Source organism: Canis lupus, chromosome 32, assembly GCF_003254725.2.
Source record: "Canis lupus dingo isolate Sandy chromosome 32, ASM325472v2, whole genome shotgun sequence".
Taxonomy (NCBI): domain Eukaryota; kingdom Metazoa; phylum Chordata; class Mammalia; order Carnivora; family Canidae; genus Canis; species Canis lupus.
The window spans coordinates 4,211,645-4,228,889 of record NC_064274.1 but is presented as its reverse complement, the minus strand read 5'-3'; the positions used below and the strand labels follow the sequence as shown (position 1 = coordinate 4,228,889).

The following is a 17,245-nucleotide window of genomic DNA, read 5'->3' as shown; positions in this document are numbered from 1 at the left end:
TAGAAATCAAATAGAACAGATCAATGAAACTAGGAGCTAATTCTTTGAAAGAATTAAGAAAATTGATAAACTCCTATCCAGACTTATCAAAAAGAAAAGAGAAAGGACCCAAATAAATAAAAGCACAAATGAAAGAGCAGAGATCAAAGCCAACACCTTAGAAATACAAACAATTATAAGATAATATTATGAGCAATTATATGCCAACAAATCGGGCAATCTGGAAGAAATGGATGAATTCCTAGGAACATTTAAACTACCACAACTGAAAGAGAAAGAAATAGAAAATTTGAACAGACACATAACCAGCAAAGAAATTGAAGCAGTAATCAAAAATCTCCTAACAAACAAGGATCTAGGGCCTGATGACTTCCCAGAAGAACTCTACCAAACACTTAAAGAAGAATTAATACTTATTCTTCTGAAGCTGTTCCAAAAAAATAGAAATGGAGGGAAAACTTCCAGACTCATTCTATAAGGCCAGCAGTACCTTAATTCCAAAACTAGACAAAGACCTGACTAAAAAGAATTATAGACCAATATCCCTGATGTACATGGATGCAAAAGTTCTCAAGATATTAGCTAATCGAATCCAACAGTATAAAGGATTATTCACCATGATCAAGTGGGATTTATTCCTGGGCTACAGGGGTGGTTCAACATCCACAAATCAACAATGTGATACACTACATTAATAAAAGAAAGGGAAAAAAACCGTTTGATCTTCTCAATAGATGTAGAAAAAGCATTTGACAAAAATACAGCATTCTTTCTTGATAAAAACCCTCTGGAAAGTAGAGATAGAAGGAAAATATCTCAACATCATACAGGCCATATACAAAAGACCCACAGCTAATATCATCCTCAATGAGGAAAAACTGAGAGCTTTTCCATTAAGGTCAGGGACATCCATTATCACCACTGTTGTTCAACATAATACTGGAAGTTCTAGCCTCAGCAATCAGACAATAAAAATTAAAAAAAACAAAAGGCACCCAAATTGGCAAGGAAGAAGTCAAACTTTCACTATTTGCAGATGACATGATACTCATGTAGAAAACCTGAAAGAGTATCAAAAAATTACTAGAACTGATACACGAATTCAGCAAAGTTACAGGACATAAAATCAATGTACAGAAATCTGTTGTATTTCTATATGTCAATAATGAAGCAGCAGAAAGAGAAATCAAGGAATTATCCCATTTGCAGTTGCACCAAAAATCATAAGATACCTAGGAATAAACCTAGTCAAAGAGGTAAAAGATCTGTGTTGGAAACTATAGAACACTTATGAAAGAAATTGAAGATGACACAAAGAACTGGAAAAACATTCCATACTCTGGGATTGGAAGTATAAATATTGTTAAAATGTCTATAGTACCCAAAGCAATCTACACATTCTCTGCAATCCCTATAAAAATAACACCAGCTCATTTCACAAAGCTAGAACAAATAATTCTAAAATTTGTATGGAACCAGAAAGATCCTGAATAGCCAAAGCCATATTGAAAAAGCAAAGCAAAGCAGGAGGTATTATAATTCTTCACTTTAAGATAGTATGGTACTGGCAAAAAACAGACACATAGATCAGTAGAACAGAACAAAGAACCCAGAGGTGGACCTACAGAAACATGGCTAACTAATCTTCAACAAAGCAGGAAAGAATATCAAATGGAAAAAAAAAAAAAAAAAGACAACAATCTCCTCAACAACTGGTGTTGGGAAAACTTACATCACACACAAAAATAAATTCAAAATGGATGAAAGACCCTAAATGTAAGATAGGTAACCATCAAAATCCCAGAGGAGAAAACAGGCAGCAACCTCTTTGACCTGTGCTGGAGGCACTTCTTAATAGATACATCTCCAGAGGGAAGAGAAACAAAAGCAAAAATGAACTATTGGGACTTCATCAAAATAAAAAGCTTCTGCACAGCAAAGGAAACAATCAACAAAACAAAAAGGCAACCTTCAGAATGGGAGAAGTTATTTGCAAATGACATATCTAATGTCCAAAATCTATATAGAACTTATCAAACTCAATACCCCAAATAATCTGGTTAAGAAATGGGCAGAAGACATGAATAGACACTTTTCCAAAGAAGACATCCAAATGGCTAATAGACACATGAAAAGATTTTCAACATCACTCATCATTAGGGAAATACAAATGAAAGCCACAATGAGATACCAACTTATACCAGTCAGAATGGCTAAAATTAACAACATAGGAAACAATAGATGTTGGTGAAGATGTGGAGAAAGGGGAACCCTTTTGCACTGTTGGTGGGAATGCAAACTGGTGCAGCCACTCTGGAAAACAGTATGGAGGTTTCTCAAAAAGTTAAAAATAGAACTATGCTCTGAACCAGCAATTGCACTATTGGATATTTATCCAAGGGATACAAAAATGCTGACTCAAATATGCACATGATCCCCAATGTTTATGCAGCACTATCAACAAGAGCTAAATTACAGAAAGATCCCAGATGTCCATCAGCTGAAGAATGGATATACACACACACACACACTGCAATCAAAAAGAATTAAATCTTACCATTTGTAAGTATGGATGGAACTGGAGTGTATTATGCTAAGCAAAATAAATCAGTCCATGAAAAACAAGTATCATATGATTTCATTCATATATGGAATTTAAGAAACAAAATGGATGAACACAGAGGAAGGGAAAGAAAGATAAAAACATCTGATAGGGAGGAAAGCCATAAGAGATTTTTAAAAATAAGGAACAAACAGACTTGCTGGACGGGAGGGTGGTAGGGGGGCAGGCTAAATAGGTGATGGGCATTAAGGAGGACACTTATTGGGATGAGCACTGGGTGTTATATGTAAGTGATGAATCACTAAAGTCTACCCCTGAAACCGATATTACACTATATGTTAACTAACTTGAACTTAAATTTAATAATATAAATTTTAAAAATTAAAAAAGTACTATTAAAAAATAAATAAAAAATAAAAACACATCCATGATTATAGTAGCATACCTAAATAGTAATAACAATTATTTGATAATATTCATTTTCAAAATTATTGTTTTATTAAACTTTTGAAAATTTTAAAACATAATTGAATCATTTGACATTAAAGTGAAGCAGTTAAATTTTTAAAAAATTTTCTTTAAACTAGAGACTTGGATGTATACTTGAATTATTAGAAGCCATTGGCACTTGATCAATAGTTTTCTTTTACTTTTTTTTAATTTGGGGGAGGGCAGAAGGAAAAGAGGTTTTGTTTTTGTTTTGTTTTGTTTTTTAGATTTTATTTATTTATTCATGAGAGACACAGAAAGAGGCAGAGATACAGGCAGAGGGAGGAGAGTAGGCTCCATGCAAGGAGCCCAATGCGGGACTCCTGGATCACGCCCTGAGTCAAAGGCAGATGCTCAACCACTGAGCCACCCAGGCGCCCCAGGGAGAGAGAATCTTAAGCAGGCTCCACACCTAACACAGAGCCTCACACAGGGCTTGATTTTATAACCCTAAGATCATGACCTGAGCAAAAATCAAGTTGGATGTTTAAGCCATGCAGGTACTCCTGGTCAATAATTTTAATTATGATGATGTGAAGGGTTAGCTACCCCAGTGCTGATAGAGGTCTTTAAGATTAGATCTCAGGCTTCATTCTTCTCACATAAAGAATCAGCCACATCTACAATTTCATGAAAGAATATATTGAGTAATGAGTCATAGAAAAGGATCTTGGTTAAAAAGTTGTTTTACTTCTAGATTAAGGGGTAGGAAAGAAAATAAGTTAGTTTCTCTATCATCTCTTGCAAAGCAAGTTAACTTGTACCTTGTAAATTTATGAAAAAGATGGGACGCCTGGGTGGCTCAGCGGTTTAGCGCCTGCCTTTGGCCCAGGGCGTGATCCTGGAGTCTCGGGATCAAGTCCCGCATCGGGCTCCCGGCATGGAGCCTGCTTCTCCCTCTGCCTGTGTCTCTGCCTCCTCTCTCTCCCTCTATGTCTATCATGTATAAATAAAATCTTTAAAAAAATTTATGAAAAAGTCAATGAGTCTTAGAAGGCAGATTTCAGTAGTAAATTCCTGCTCCGTTTGAAGGGACGTGGTAATCTAGTGGAAAATGTTTGCATTTGGACGTTAGAAGAACAATTTAGTGAAACTTTGTGCAAGGTATTTGACAATTTTGGTCTTGTTATTCACCTGAAAAATAAAGGTAGTAATATGTCTATGGCATAAAGATAAAATGAATGAAGGAGTTTTGTGAATTGTTATCTAGCAGTGCCTACCAAACCACCCTGCAACCTAGTGTCTTCAAACAATTTAGTGTCTTCACGGTTCTGTGGAGACTGGCTCAGCTAGGAGATTCTCTGGGGGTTCTCTCACATGTGTGCAGTCAGGGGGCAGCTGTAGTGGAATCATTTGAAAGTTCGACAAGCCTCCTGGGCCAAGAAAGCTATGTTTGTCACGTCAGCTGGGATGACTGACATAGCTGGGGGCTGACCAGGCACCTCTCCTATCACCCAGCCTTTCCATAATGTTATCCTGGGTTTCTTCCTCCTTCTGGCCTGGTGGTCTCATGTCATGTCCTGACATGACAGCAGGCTTCCTCCAGAGTGAGTATCCCAAGGATATTAGGAGAATGGAAAAGCTTTTTCTGACTTAGCTGAAGAAGTCACCAGGTACTACTTCTATCTCAATACTAATTAGTCAAAATACAAGCAAGCCTGCATTTAAAGGGAGAGGCATGCCCATTGAGAGACAAAGTTCACTGGAGACGTCTTTGGCACTACCACAGTATGCTACTAATCTGGTTGTTTTTATGCATCTTTGCTGTCACCTTCCTATGCCACCAAAATTTTTACATTTGATTTTTTTTTTGTTGTTGTTGGACAGGTTATCAAGGATCCTCCTCCACCACCACCTCCTGCACCAAAACAGGTAAATAGTGCCTAAGAAGTGATGTGGATATTTTTTCCTGTATTTACATACTATCCCCAAATTTGATCAATTACCTTGTTGTTAGATAACTCTGATACCTATGTATTAGACTTTTGAATTTATGAAAATTAATTGTTATTTTTAATCTTATGATTTCTTTCATGTGCTGGAGGAATGAATAGGACCTTCAAAAACTGATAAATATACACTGGCCATGAGGCTCAATACTGCATAGAGATTTACTTAACTTTTGCTATCCAGATACTAATAGTCCTGATGTTACTTATTTTATTTTTAAAAAGTTAGAAGATCCAAGCTGGAAGTGTAATGATATTAATCCTCTCTTCAAAATGATTATTACTCTTGTATTACTCTATATGTTAACCAGAATTGTGTTAGCAACATGAACTATAGAAGTAGTGCATTCTCTAAACCTCTTAACTGCCAATCTGTTTTAGTACCACTTTTGCAGTTTAACTTAACATGTATGTTGATACTTGAAATGATTTTTGAAATGCTGTCCTAAATTTAATGTCTTATCTTTTTAAATATGAAATAATGAATAGAATTGGAAAAAAACCAAATGATGCTGCTCATAGTTGAGGAGCAATTTCTGGTAACCTGGTGAAACGAGAGAGATTCTTAAATTGGAAAGGCAGGAGTCCTTATATTCTGTAGAATTCCACTTGAAATTTATGCACATAAGCATAAGTACATCCAAACGCCCAGTATATAGTTGTTACTACATTTCTTCCATATCAATAGCATTATTCAGAAAAAAATGTTTAAATGTGTGTTAGTTCTTTTTTAAAAATATTTTATTTATTTATTTGAGAGAGAGAGTGCACAGAGGGAGAGGGAGAGGGAGAAGCAGACTCCCTGCTGAGCTGGAGGCTGAAGTCAACTCCCAGGACCCTGGGATCACTACCTAAACCCAAGGCAGATGCTTAACTGACTGAGCCACCTGGACACCCCTAAATGTGAGCTAATTCTGACTAAACAGTATTTTAAGAAATTAATTAAACCCATTTTTAAAAACTTGTGTCTACATAGGAGGAAGAAGAACCTCTGCCTACCAAGAAATGGCCAACTGTGGATGCTTCCTATTATGGTGGTCGAGGGGTTGGAGGAATTAAAAGAATGGAGGTTGGTATCTTTTAAAAAAACAGAAATTGCTAATCTGGAATGTGTAATTCTAGAACTGTTAAGCCATGGAGATTGTGCTTTTCAGCACGATCTTTTCAGAATGTAATAATACCATCCAATTTTATTTAGCACTGGGTCTTTCTTTGGATAATTTTTTGTCCTGTGGAATCATCCTGGCCATTTCAAAACTGTCCAAGAAGAACTGACTTCATTAGTCAAAGAACTGCATTGATAAGACATTTGAACTCTAAAGGGCAAAACAAAGTTAGGGTTTTTCTCACTATTTTGGAAAAAATTACTGCAGACAGCATCAACTTTGTAGAAGCCAGTCACTTAAAGTACCAACAATGCTTGTCTTTGAAAAGATCCAATAGTTATGTACTATTTAGGGATAAAAAATGTTAAAATATTCAGTAGTATGGGTATGATCTTAGCACAAATGTAGAAGAAGCGCATTTAAAAAAATTTTTTTACAGCTTTTAGTTACCACTTATGAACAATCATAATTAATTTTAAATATCATTTATAGAATATATTGAACTTTGAGACTGGCTCAAAGTGTGGATTAAAATTGAACTTTAATATTATATCTGACGTGGGACTCGATCCTGGGTCCCCAGGATCAGGCCCTGGACCAAAGGTGGTGCTAAACCGCTGAGCCACCCAGGCTGCCCCACTTCTTTTTTTTTTTTTTTTTTTTTAAGATTTTATTTATTTATTCATGAGACACACAGAGAGAGGTAGAGACACAGGCAGAGGGAGAAGCAGGCTCCATGCAGGGAACCCAACATGGGACTCCATCCCGAATCTCCAGGATCACGCCCTGGGCTGAAGGCGGCGCTAAACCCCTGAGCCACCCGGGCTGCCCAAACTTTACTTCTTGATAAGAAGGACTTTTTTATGTGTTCTGCAATCGTCGCACATGTCTCCTACTATCATATGGGCTTTGCCCTATTACTGCCAGCAAAAATCAGTAAGCTAATTAACCACCTCACAACTGTTAAAATTTTCTCTTTTTTCTACATTTCAATAAAATTCAGATTCCCATGGAGAGTTTCCCCTTTTCAGAATGAATTTCAGTATTCTTCTGAAGAAGCTCAGACCTACTTAACATGGTTGTCATTGCCAAAGTGGTTATTCAAGTCATCTGATAGTGATTCTCACTTTCTTGACCACATTAGATCTTAAAATAATGCATGCTTTCCTTAAAAGCATGCCACTTTATTGCTGAAATAACCCCTGAGACACCTCACTGCTAGTAAGCCACGGAAAAGGCAGGTGCTAGGAGCTATTGCACTTGTCTTTTGGAGAAGATAGTGCATATGTGTTCACATGTGGATGATTGAGAATATTAAATAGTCCAAGAGAACATAGCTAGTCTGGCTTTAGTTGCTTGAGACAACTTCGTTCTGAAGGCCATTTTCCTTCTGTTTCCCTTGGAGGGGTGAGGAAAGAGCAGATGGATAATCTTACATATATGAAAAATAAACTTGTAAATAAAATAGTTACATATGAATATGTAAACATAGTCTATCCCAACTTATTTTTTAATTTATTTCACCTCATTCCAAAATATATGTGTAAAAACTGTATGCAAGGGGAAAAAGGCTTGACGAGATATACTACAAAATGTTAGTAGCTTTCTCTGGGTGGAGTGATTTTCAATCTGTGCTATGTATTTCCCTACTTTTTCCTAACTCATTTGACAATGAGCATGCGCTACTTTGATTTCAAAATAATAAATTTAATTCCATTTTGAAATCTTCACATGTAAAATACCACATGACAATGAGATAATGATATGCTAGTAAGTGAGCTTTAAAGAATAATATTTCTGCTGAAAGCACTAGGAGTTATGCCAGATTTTTGTTAGTCCAATATTCCAGTGTATTGAAGATTGAGATCTCTTTCCAAAGAAAAAAAAAAGCATACCCATGAGTTTCTAGAGGAATAACATTGGTTTATGGTCAAGAAAGCCAAAGGGCTTGTGCACCTTCTTGAATAACTCACATTTCAAGTTTCAAGACTAATTCTTAATATGTGAAATACATTGCCTGTCCTTTTCAGTTTAAGAAAATCTGTGAAAAGGACTCACCCACTTTTAATAAACTAGGGTACATTTTATCTTTGGACCATTTTAGCTACATTGCATATGGTATTGGGTCAACATGGTGGAATGGGAATGAGAAAAAAATGAGAAAGTAAATGTGAACATTACGAAGGGGAAACAATACATAAAAAGACAATCGAGATCATAAAATTGAATTGAGAATTAAGCATCATTAAGTTCTCTCAAGTCTGATCTTATTTAAACTTAGGGAAAATAGAAAACATCATCTGTTTTAAAAACATACTTATTTAAACCTAGAAAGTATTTCCCTTAAAAAAGTGCCTTTAACTGGGAAAAATAAATGGAATCATAGAAATTATGTGCACATCTGAATTACAGAATAAATCTTCGTAACTGATGTTATTTTAAGCGAGGATAGGGATTTTACGTAGATTTTTTTTTCTTACTCCTCCTTTAAATTAAATATTTAAATGCTACGGTAATGGCAATTTGGAGAAAGCTGGAACGGAGCTGATGTTAATAACAGCTGTTAGCACAACTGATCCGCAATACCTAATGACTTCAAATGTGTGTTTCTGCCAATTCAGTGTGAAACTGTTTTTGTTTCTTTTCTCAATTCTGAAATTGCTCCTTTATGATACAACCTCCGAGTCATCTAAATATACTCTGGAAATTATGGAATTTTATTGTTTATTATGGAAGCCAAGTAGACTTGGAAGAGTTTAGCTATCAAGTTTGCACTTATTTTTTTTTTCCATTGTAAAAAAGACAGGTATATTAATTCTGCTAAAGCTCTCTTTAGCAGTTTATTCTTGGTTTTTTTTTCTTAAAATATTTTATTTATTTATTCCTGAGAGACACAGAGAGGCAGAGACAAAGGCAGAGGGGGAAATGTGGGACTTCCCCGGCAGTGAGCCCAATGTGGGACTCGATCCCAGGACCGTAAAATCATGACCTGAGCCACTGAGCCACCCAGGTGCACCTATTCTTGTTTTTTTTCTTTTTTTTTTTTTAATCCTTTTTGACTATTGCAATGTGGTTAAACTAAAATATTAAAACATATGTATACTTGTATGTATATTTATAGACAAACCTTGTTTTATTGCACTCTGCTTTATTGCACTTCACATACTGTGGTTTTTGTTTTTGTTTTGTTTTTGTTTTACAAATTGAAGGTTTCTGGCAACCCTGCACTGAGCAGCAAAGTCTATCAGCATCATTTTTCCAACAGCATTTGCTTACTTCGTGTCTTTGTGTCATGTCTTGGTAATTCTTGTAATATTTCAAACTTACTCATTGTTATTGTATTTGCTATGATGATCTGTGATCAGTGACTACCATTTACTAAAAGCTCAGATGACACTTAGAATTTTTTAGCCATAAAGTGTTTTTTTAAATAAGGTATGTACATTGTCTTTTTTAGACCTGACACTGTTGCACACTTACTAGACTACAGCATACTGCAAACATAACATTTATATGCACTGGGAAACCAAAACATTCATTTGAGTAATTTATTATGCTATTTGCTTTATTGTGGTGGTTTGGAACCAAACTTGCAGTATCTCTGAGGTATGCCTGTAATTGCTTCTGAGAGTTTTAGGAAAAATCTATAAATCATTTCGTAATTTATACTTTGGGATTGAGTGAGAATTCTTTGTTGTGTTGTTTGTGATGATGGTGATAATGATGATGGAACAGCTACTTCATGAATCTAACTCTGAGGAATTAATTAATGAATTTCCTTTAGACCTTAGCAACTCTATTTCAGAGTACAGTTCTTTAAGGGGTGAGTCTCTAGAAATACACTGAGTCAAAACTCCAGTTTGGTTACTTTGTGTTCTTTATCTGAGAATGGTGCCAGTGATTCTTGGAGGATGAATACGATTACCATTATCTCTATGATATCAACTATGAAGGGTAGGCTGGGGAGGTGTGTATATTAAATCCACCATTTCTGAACACTTATCTACTTATATTTTTATTCTGAATTATTTTTCTGAGTTACATTTGCTTGTTTACTGAACTTTTTGTTGTTATTGTTGTTGTTTTCCCTCAAAATCGAGACTTCACAACTGCCAGGATATATATCCTGGTTTTAGAGTTTTTGAGCTCAGTTTAGCTATATCTAAAGATTTCAGAAGTTTTCATTTATCTAGATGAAGACACTGTGATTGGAACAAGAAGGTCATTTCTCTGGAAAGAAAGCCAACTACTAGCTCTAAAGGTTTAATGGTGTTTAAAACAATTTTAACAACCTTATAAAGAACATTCTAGTACCGCTGATCACACTGAAGGATACAGATACATTTTAATGACTCAACAGGGTCCACTTGAAGTGGAAAGCCTATTCTAAAATTGTAGTAAAAAAGGTAAAAACATCTAAGGAAGCCTTATCAAAAAGCCATGAATAGTTCTTTCCATGAAAAGTAATCATACACCTACTCACTAACTCAGGTCATTAAAATGCTTTACAGAGTATTTAATTTTTTTTTTTCCTTTGTGGAAATCACTTAATTCTGGTGAGTCAGTGTGTCCTGCACAGGCCTTCGTATTTCTTTGCAGAGCTTCACTTGCCTTATCTTTGTCATCTTTGTTCATGTCGTCTGTGGTTTTTGTAGGACTTCTCCACATTCCTGGCTGGACAAAGTCTTTCTCCAGTGGTCACATCCTATCCCCATGCCCATAAAGAGATCACATTTAGCTCTTAACTCCTGTTCATTGAAGAATAAAGAAAACAGTAATTTGACCCTATGATTTTTCAGTGTCTAGAGTTTTCAGAGAAGGATATACCCTAAAATTTGTGGGATTCTCTGGTGTCCCTGAAGTTTTCTTTTCAAAGTGGAGCCTTTTCAGATTTGCCTTCCTCAATGGAAAATTGATAATCGAATAACCATTCTCCGATATACATCAGAACTAAAGACTGAAAGCTACTTTACAAAGTCAAGTTTTACAAAAGTAAGGAAGAATCATATATAACTCTTTTACTTCCAAAGGCTAAATGTTTAAGTCATACTTTTTGACTTAGGCAAACTTAATGAAATAAATTGGGGAGGAACAATTTACTCCTTTGTGTAAAATACATTGGTAAAATACATGTAAAAATACATTTGTAATCCTATTTGAAACTTACTAACTTATTTAAGGTTCAAATCCCTGCCCTGTCACTTGCTAGCTGTGTGGCTTTGGACACATTACTTCATCTTTCCATGCCTTGGTTTCCTCATCTGGAAGGAAAAAAAAACTGGATACCTATATTATCTATCTCATTGCATTTTTTTTTTTTTTGTATGGATTAAGTGCAGTTGGCACATAGTAATTGTCACCATCACCATCTATTCCCTCCACTGCCATCAGTACGTAGGGGTACATACTTAGCTAGAAGGGGAATGTACCTAACTAAATCTCAGGAGAGGAGGAATTTATAGTTAGTGTATGACTCCTCTCTTTACTTCAAGATGGTGAACCAAAGGACCATCTCCTCAATTTGTTCTTCTAGGACCCTGGATGTCGGATACAAGTATTTTCCCTTTGTTTTAAAGGTTCGTTGGGGTGATAAAGGATCTACTGAGGAAGGTGCAAGACTAGAGAAAGCCAAAAATGCTGTGGTAAAGATTCCTGAAGAAGTTGAGGAACCTGTCAGGCCTAGACCACCTCGGCCCAAACCCACATACCAGCCTCCTCAGACAAAGTGGTACACACCAATTAAGGTAATTGTGTAAATTTTGTGTGCTTTATTTATTTATTTTTTATGTATTTATTTTTAAAGATTTTATTTATTTATTTATTTATTTATTTATTTATTTATTTATTTATGAGAGGTATATAGAGAGAGGTAGAGACATAGGCAAAGGGAGAAGCAGGCTTCCTCTTGGGAGCCTGATGCAGGACTTGACCCCAGGACCCCAGTTTCAGGACCTGAGGCAAAGGCAGCCGCTCAACCGCTGAGTCACCCGGGCACCCCAATTTTGTGTGATTTAACTGAGAACCTGTAACAAGAGAAACTCTGACTTCTTTAGCTTACCCCCAGCTCCCAGCTGTGTGCATGAGGACCGAGGTCCATCAAGCAGCAGGCATTCATTATCCATTCTAATGACTATTTCTCAGCAAGAACCTCTGCTTTTGTTATTTATTTATTTGTTTAATTTAGGAAAGAAATGAGAGTAGAGAACAAAACTACTGTCTTCATTTTAACTCTTTATTAAATAAGTAGAGGTGGAATCTGTTCCCTAGAGATTTACAAAGCATGTTTCCGTTTAGGGTCGTCTTGATGCACTCTGGGCTCTGTTGCGGCGGCAGTACGACCGTGTTTCCTTGATGCGGCCTCAGGAGGGAGATGAGGTTTGTATGTGGGGATATGTTGGGAAAGAGCAGTGCATGGATCAGTATGTTGAAGGAAGTGAAATAATAATCAAAGAGAATTTAAAGCCCTCATTACACTTGGGGAAGGAATTATTGTCTTGTGCAAGTTCCTATTACATAGGGCACTTAATAAATTATTACCTGTTGTTAGAATACATCTTACAGCTATGGTTTAACACAAGTCCATTCTCAAGTAATATGGAAAAAACATGATCTGTGTACACATACTTTAATATGTACACTCATTACTTCAGCCTTTGACTTGGACAACATTACATTCTGAGGTTTTATCAGGTGGGAAGGACAGACTGAGGATCTGTAGTTGGAGTCTTTCTCTACCATTTACTATCAGCAAGCCCCAGGGAACATGCAGAGCCTCCATTTCTTCAGGTATAAATATATATTTCTATGCCTTCACCAGTTAATGCAAACTAATTTCTTAAATAGATGAAAGTGTCTTTTGGTAGTCCTGCCTTATCCACAGTTTCAGGTATCTGTAGTCAACCATGGCGCAGAAGCAGGTAATATCCTTCCCACATATGGTCAGAAGGTCAGTCGTAGCCTAACACCACATTGCAATGCCTACATTGTTCATCTCACTTTCTCTCATTACACAGACATTTTATCATCTCATGTCATCACAAGAAGTGTGGGTATAGTATGATAAGTTATTTTGAGAGGAGAACCACATTTACATAATTTTTATTACAGTATATCACTACAATTTTTCTATTTTATTATTAGGCATTTTTGCTAATCTCTCTCACAGCATTTAATTTATAAATTAAACGTTATCTTTGGTATGTATGTATAGGGAAAAACACAGGATTTTTATGATTTGGTACTATCTGTGGTTTCACGCAATCTACTGGGGGTCGTGGAACGTATCACTTGTGGATAAGGGACTGTAAAGCAATATAGAAATCTGTGATTTCTAGAACATACTCACATTGTAAAAATACATACATACACACATATATGTGTATACATTTTCCCTACCAAGGAAGCTTATTTGAGTTTTTTTTTTTTTTGTTTATGGAAATTTGGCTAGAATTACTCTAGCATTATAATTTCTTTAATATATTAGCACTATTTTCTATAATATCAATGTAAAAAAATCGAAAACATTTTCATCACTATAGTTCAGACACATCACTATTAGTAGTAATAATAGAACCGTTTCATTGTGTGTCAACATGATCATCATCGTGATCACCAATTCTGAAGTGAGTGAACTTTATTTACCTCAACCTCAGAGGATTTTCAGTTCATTCAGGTTTGACAGACTATTATTTTTAAGTATGAAATGATTGATGAAATTAGTATTTATTCTATAGTGCCAAACTAAGTTATGCTTAGTGTTATATATTTTAGCATGGTGCTTCACATACAAAAACATGTAAATCTTTAAAATTTTACTTCTATGAAATGAAGGTCACTTTGAAAATATCTGAATTCAACCATTTAGGAAATCCAGTTTGAGAATTCTCCACAGACCTTTTAACCTTTGCTTGGACCATAGGCAGAGATAACCAGCCTCTTTCATTACCAGACCACTGTGGTTAATGGAAAGTTCTTAGGTTTATTGAAATTTGTGCCTCTGTTTAAATCACACATAATCTGGAGTTCTGCTTCTGGGACGCCATACAGCAACTCTATTTACTCTTTTTGTGCTAGGCTTTCACTGTTTGTATTTTCAAAGTGTTTTTGTGTATCACCCTAATTTTCTCTCCCCCAGATTAGACATTAGTTCATTTGTTAAATAATTGTTAAATTGTTAAATGTGTTGAGGATTGTGCTAGCACTAAAGATGTATTAGCTGGCAAAAGCAGATAGTAGTTCTAGCACTCTTGCCCATACTGGATATATTCTTTTAACTAGTGTCTAACATATGCCAAGCACTTTGTTAGATTCTAAACAAAGATTTCCTTTGTTCTGGTAATTTGGACACATTTTTGTATGTTATAGGCCCAAAGGATTTTATTCTAACTCTTAAGTTAGAAAATTCAGAATTTTTCAGATTTTAGGAAACTGATATAGTCCATATATCATATATTTATGTGAAACAGCACCTTGGGTTACATTATTTAGACATTTTTGTGATAAATATTAGTTACTGCAAGTAGACATAGACTATTAATAATCTCAAGTTCAAGTCAGGTTTGGCTTGCAAATGAATTTCGGTGATAAACTCAGCACAAAAGTTAGAGTTTTCAAAGATTTGTATTTCAAAGATGTAGATAAAAGATAGTAGATCTTTACTGTGTATGACTAAGTCTCCAGTTTCTCTACCGTATACCTATATATGCTCTATCAAATACATATTATGATTGTATGTATATTTGACACAGTATGATTTAGTCTTTTTCATAATACTTATTCTTGAATATACCTTTATTGCTTCCAACGTTTTGTCACCTGCAAGTTTTTGTTACTTATTTCAAACCCACTGTGAAAGCTTCAGTGTGGCGCTCCGTGAAAGCTTTCCCCATAGGCTGACAATCCAGCTAATTGACATTTAGTATGGTAAAGCTAGAAACTCACCCAATGGTACAATCTCAGTTTACCATTTCAAGGGCTCTATTCTTATCCTCATGAGCACAGTAAATATTGTTGACAAAGCCAACCGTGTAACTCTGTGATATTTGTGTCCCGCAAAAATCTGCACCAATCATAAAACACAGAATCTGATCGACTTTAAAAGACTTTACAAGATAAAAGAGATACAAGATACTTTACAGTATCTTTCATTTGAGAAAGTGACTTACGTGGTGAGAAAATGAGGACCCAAACGTAGAAAGAGAATCAGGGTATTTTGCACTGTTAACTTTGATATACATTTGGTGTATGATATTAAAATGGAATGATTTGCTTAGATAATGCTTTATTTATGCATGAGAAGAAGACCATGGTTCCCCATTACCTCCTACTTACTGTGGCTAGTTAAGTCCTCAAAATTCAATGGACTGAACTGTATGCTTTTCACCAATTCAGTGTATGTAGACGTGGTTTGTCTTCTAGGATTACATGGAGTAGACAAAATTTTAAATTTAGGGGATTGAGATATCCAAGTGTGGTGTCTTCCACTTTCCTGGCTATTCTTTGTGTTCAATACTCCAGGTAAGCCAGAGTGGAATCATTGAATGAGAAAACTGGGCTTGGAATTTTTTTGGATAGTTTTAGATACCCATATTCATCTGTGATTGGATACCATAGCACTGGGAAGGGTAAAATCCTGTCTTCAACCTTACTCCCCTGAAAGCAATTAATTAAGCTAAGTTAGATGACTCAGACTACTCGTGAAGGGTTTCATATATGTGTGTGTATAGGTGTATAAGTGTGTATACCTGTAGATAGTATATAGGATAATTGTTGTCCTTCCAAACTATCACTTTTATTTCACAAATCTATTTTTTCCATTAAATATTAGGAAATTGGTAAATAGTATTGTATTCGCTTAGATTAGATTCATTGATTACCCCGGAAAACGTTTGTCTTTGCAGATATGCAAAATCAAATAATGCGTTGGGAAAATGTTACTGGCTATTCAAGGACAATCTTTTTAAAAGAAAATTTCTTATCAACGTATAAACTGGTGAAAGGTTTTGCAAATAATTTTATTTTCCTGTGCTCGTAAAACCTTGTGCGTGTTTACTTTGGATTATACTTCTTAGAAGTATTTGTGTGATGGCGTGCAAGGCGTGTGTAGTATAAAGCAATCCTACATTGTAGAAATTAAGGAAAGGCTTCTGGAAGAATTTTCTAGTCGTCGGAAATGTTTGATATTTTCAGGAAATAAGCAGCAATGTTTTCTCATTTGTGAATTATAAAGGAGTCACATTCTCTTTCCTAGAAAGAAAGGCAAAACAGTGCGCTCGGGGAGACAATAAAACACTTGTTTTCCGGTTGTGGCTAATGGGTTCCAAGATAACAGAACCAATGCCTAGTCAACGGCACGTTTTCTACCTTGGAAAACGATCTTGTCATTTATTTATGGATTGTTTACTGCAGATTGTGCCTCTTGAGAGTTTAGTTCAATAAACAAATCAGCGTACGTGGAGCTAGACCGGGAGTCTAGCGCGCTTAGTCTGCAAGTCCCGTCACGCCGAATTTCCAGCCAAATGCTCTCCTTTTATGGCTCAGAGGCCGCACCGGGCTCATTGGCAGCAGAATTCACCGCTGAATTGAAGTCCTTGATCCAGTAATTGAAGTTCAGGCATAAAGTATCAAAGCGGCCCGCGGAGGCTCTGGCTCCGTCCCGGGCTCCCGCTCCCCTGGGCTCCCCTGGATGCTCCCGCTCCCCGGGATGCTCCCGGTGCCCTGGGCTCCCGCTCCCCTGGGCGCTCCCGCTGCCCTGGATGCTCCCGGTGCCCTGGATGCTCCCGCGCCCCTGGCTGCTCCCGCTGCCCTGGATGCTCCCGCTGCCCTGGATGCTCCCGCGCCCCTGGATGCTCCCGCGGCCCTGGATGCTCCCGCTCCCCTGGGCTTCCGCTCCCCTGGATGCTCCCGCTCCCCTGGATGCTCCCGCTCCCCTGGATGCTCCCGCTCCCCTGGGCTCCCGCTGTCCTAGATGCTCCCGCTGCCCTGGGCTCCCGCTGCCCTGGGCTCCCGCTCCCCTAGATGCTCCCGCTGCCCTGGGTGCTCCCGCTGCCCTGGATGCTCCCGCTCCCCTGGGCTCCCGCTCCCCTGGATGCCCCCGCTCCCCTGGGCTCCCGCTGTCCTAGATGCTCCCGCTGTCCTAG

The 17,245-nt window shown here is 36.9% G+C and overlaps 1 protein-coding gene across 3 annotated transcripts in view; it reads left to right on the top strand.

Annotated features, from left to right (window-relative positions):
• The window catches only part of ANTXR2 (ANTXR cell adhesion molecule 2), a 160,112-nt gene that overhangs the window by 86,689 nt on the left and 56,178 nt on the right, over positions 1 to 17,245 (top strand). For all 3 annotated transcript variants that reach the window (XM_049105018.1, XM_025426766.3, XM_049105019.1), the window contains exons 13-16: positions 4,880 to 4,924; positions 5,978 to 6,070; positions 11,684 to 11,851; positions 12,402 to 12,482. In XM_049105018.1, coding sequence (XP_048960975.1) covers positions 4,880 to 4,924; positions 5,978 to 6,070; positions 11,684 to 11,851; positions 12,402 to 12,482 — 387 coding nt within the window. The remainder of the gene's footprint in view (positions 1 to 4,879; positions 4,925 to 5,977; positions 6,071 to 11,683; positions 11,852 to 12,401; positions 12,483 to 17,245) is intronic.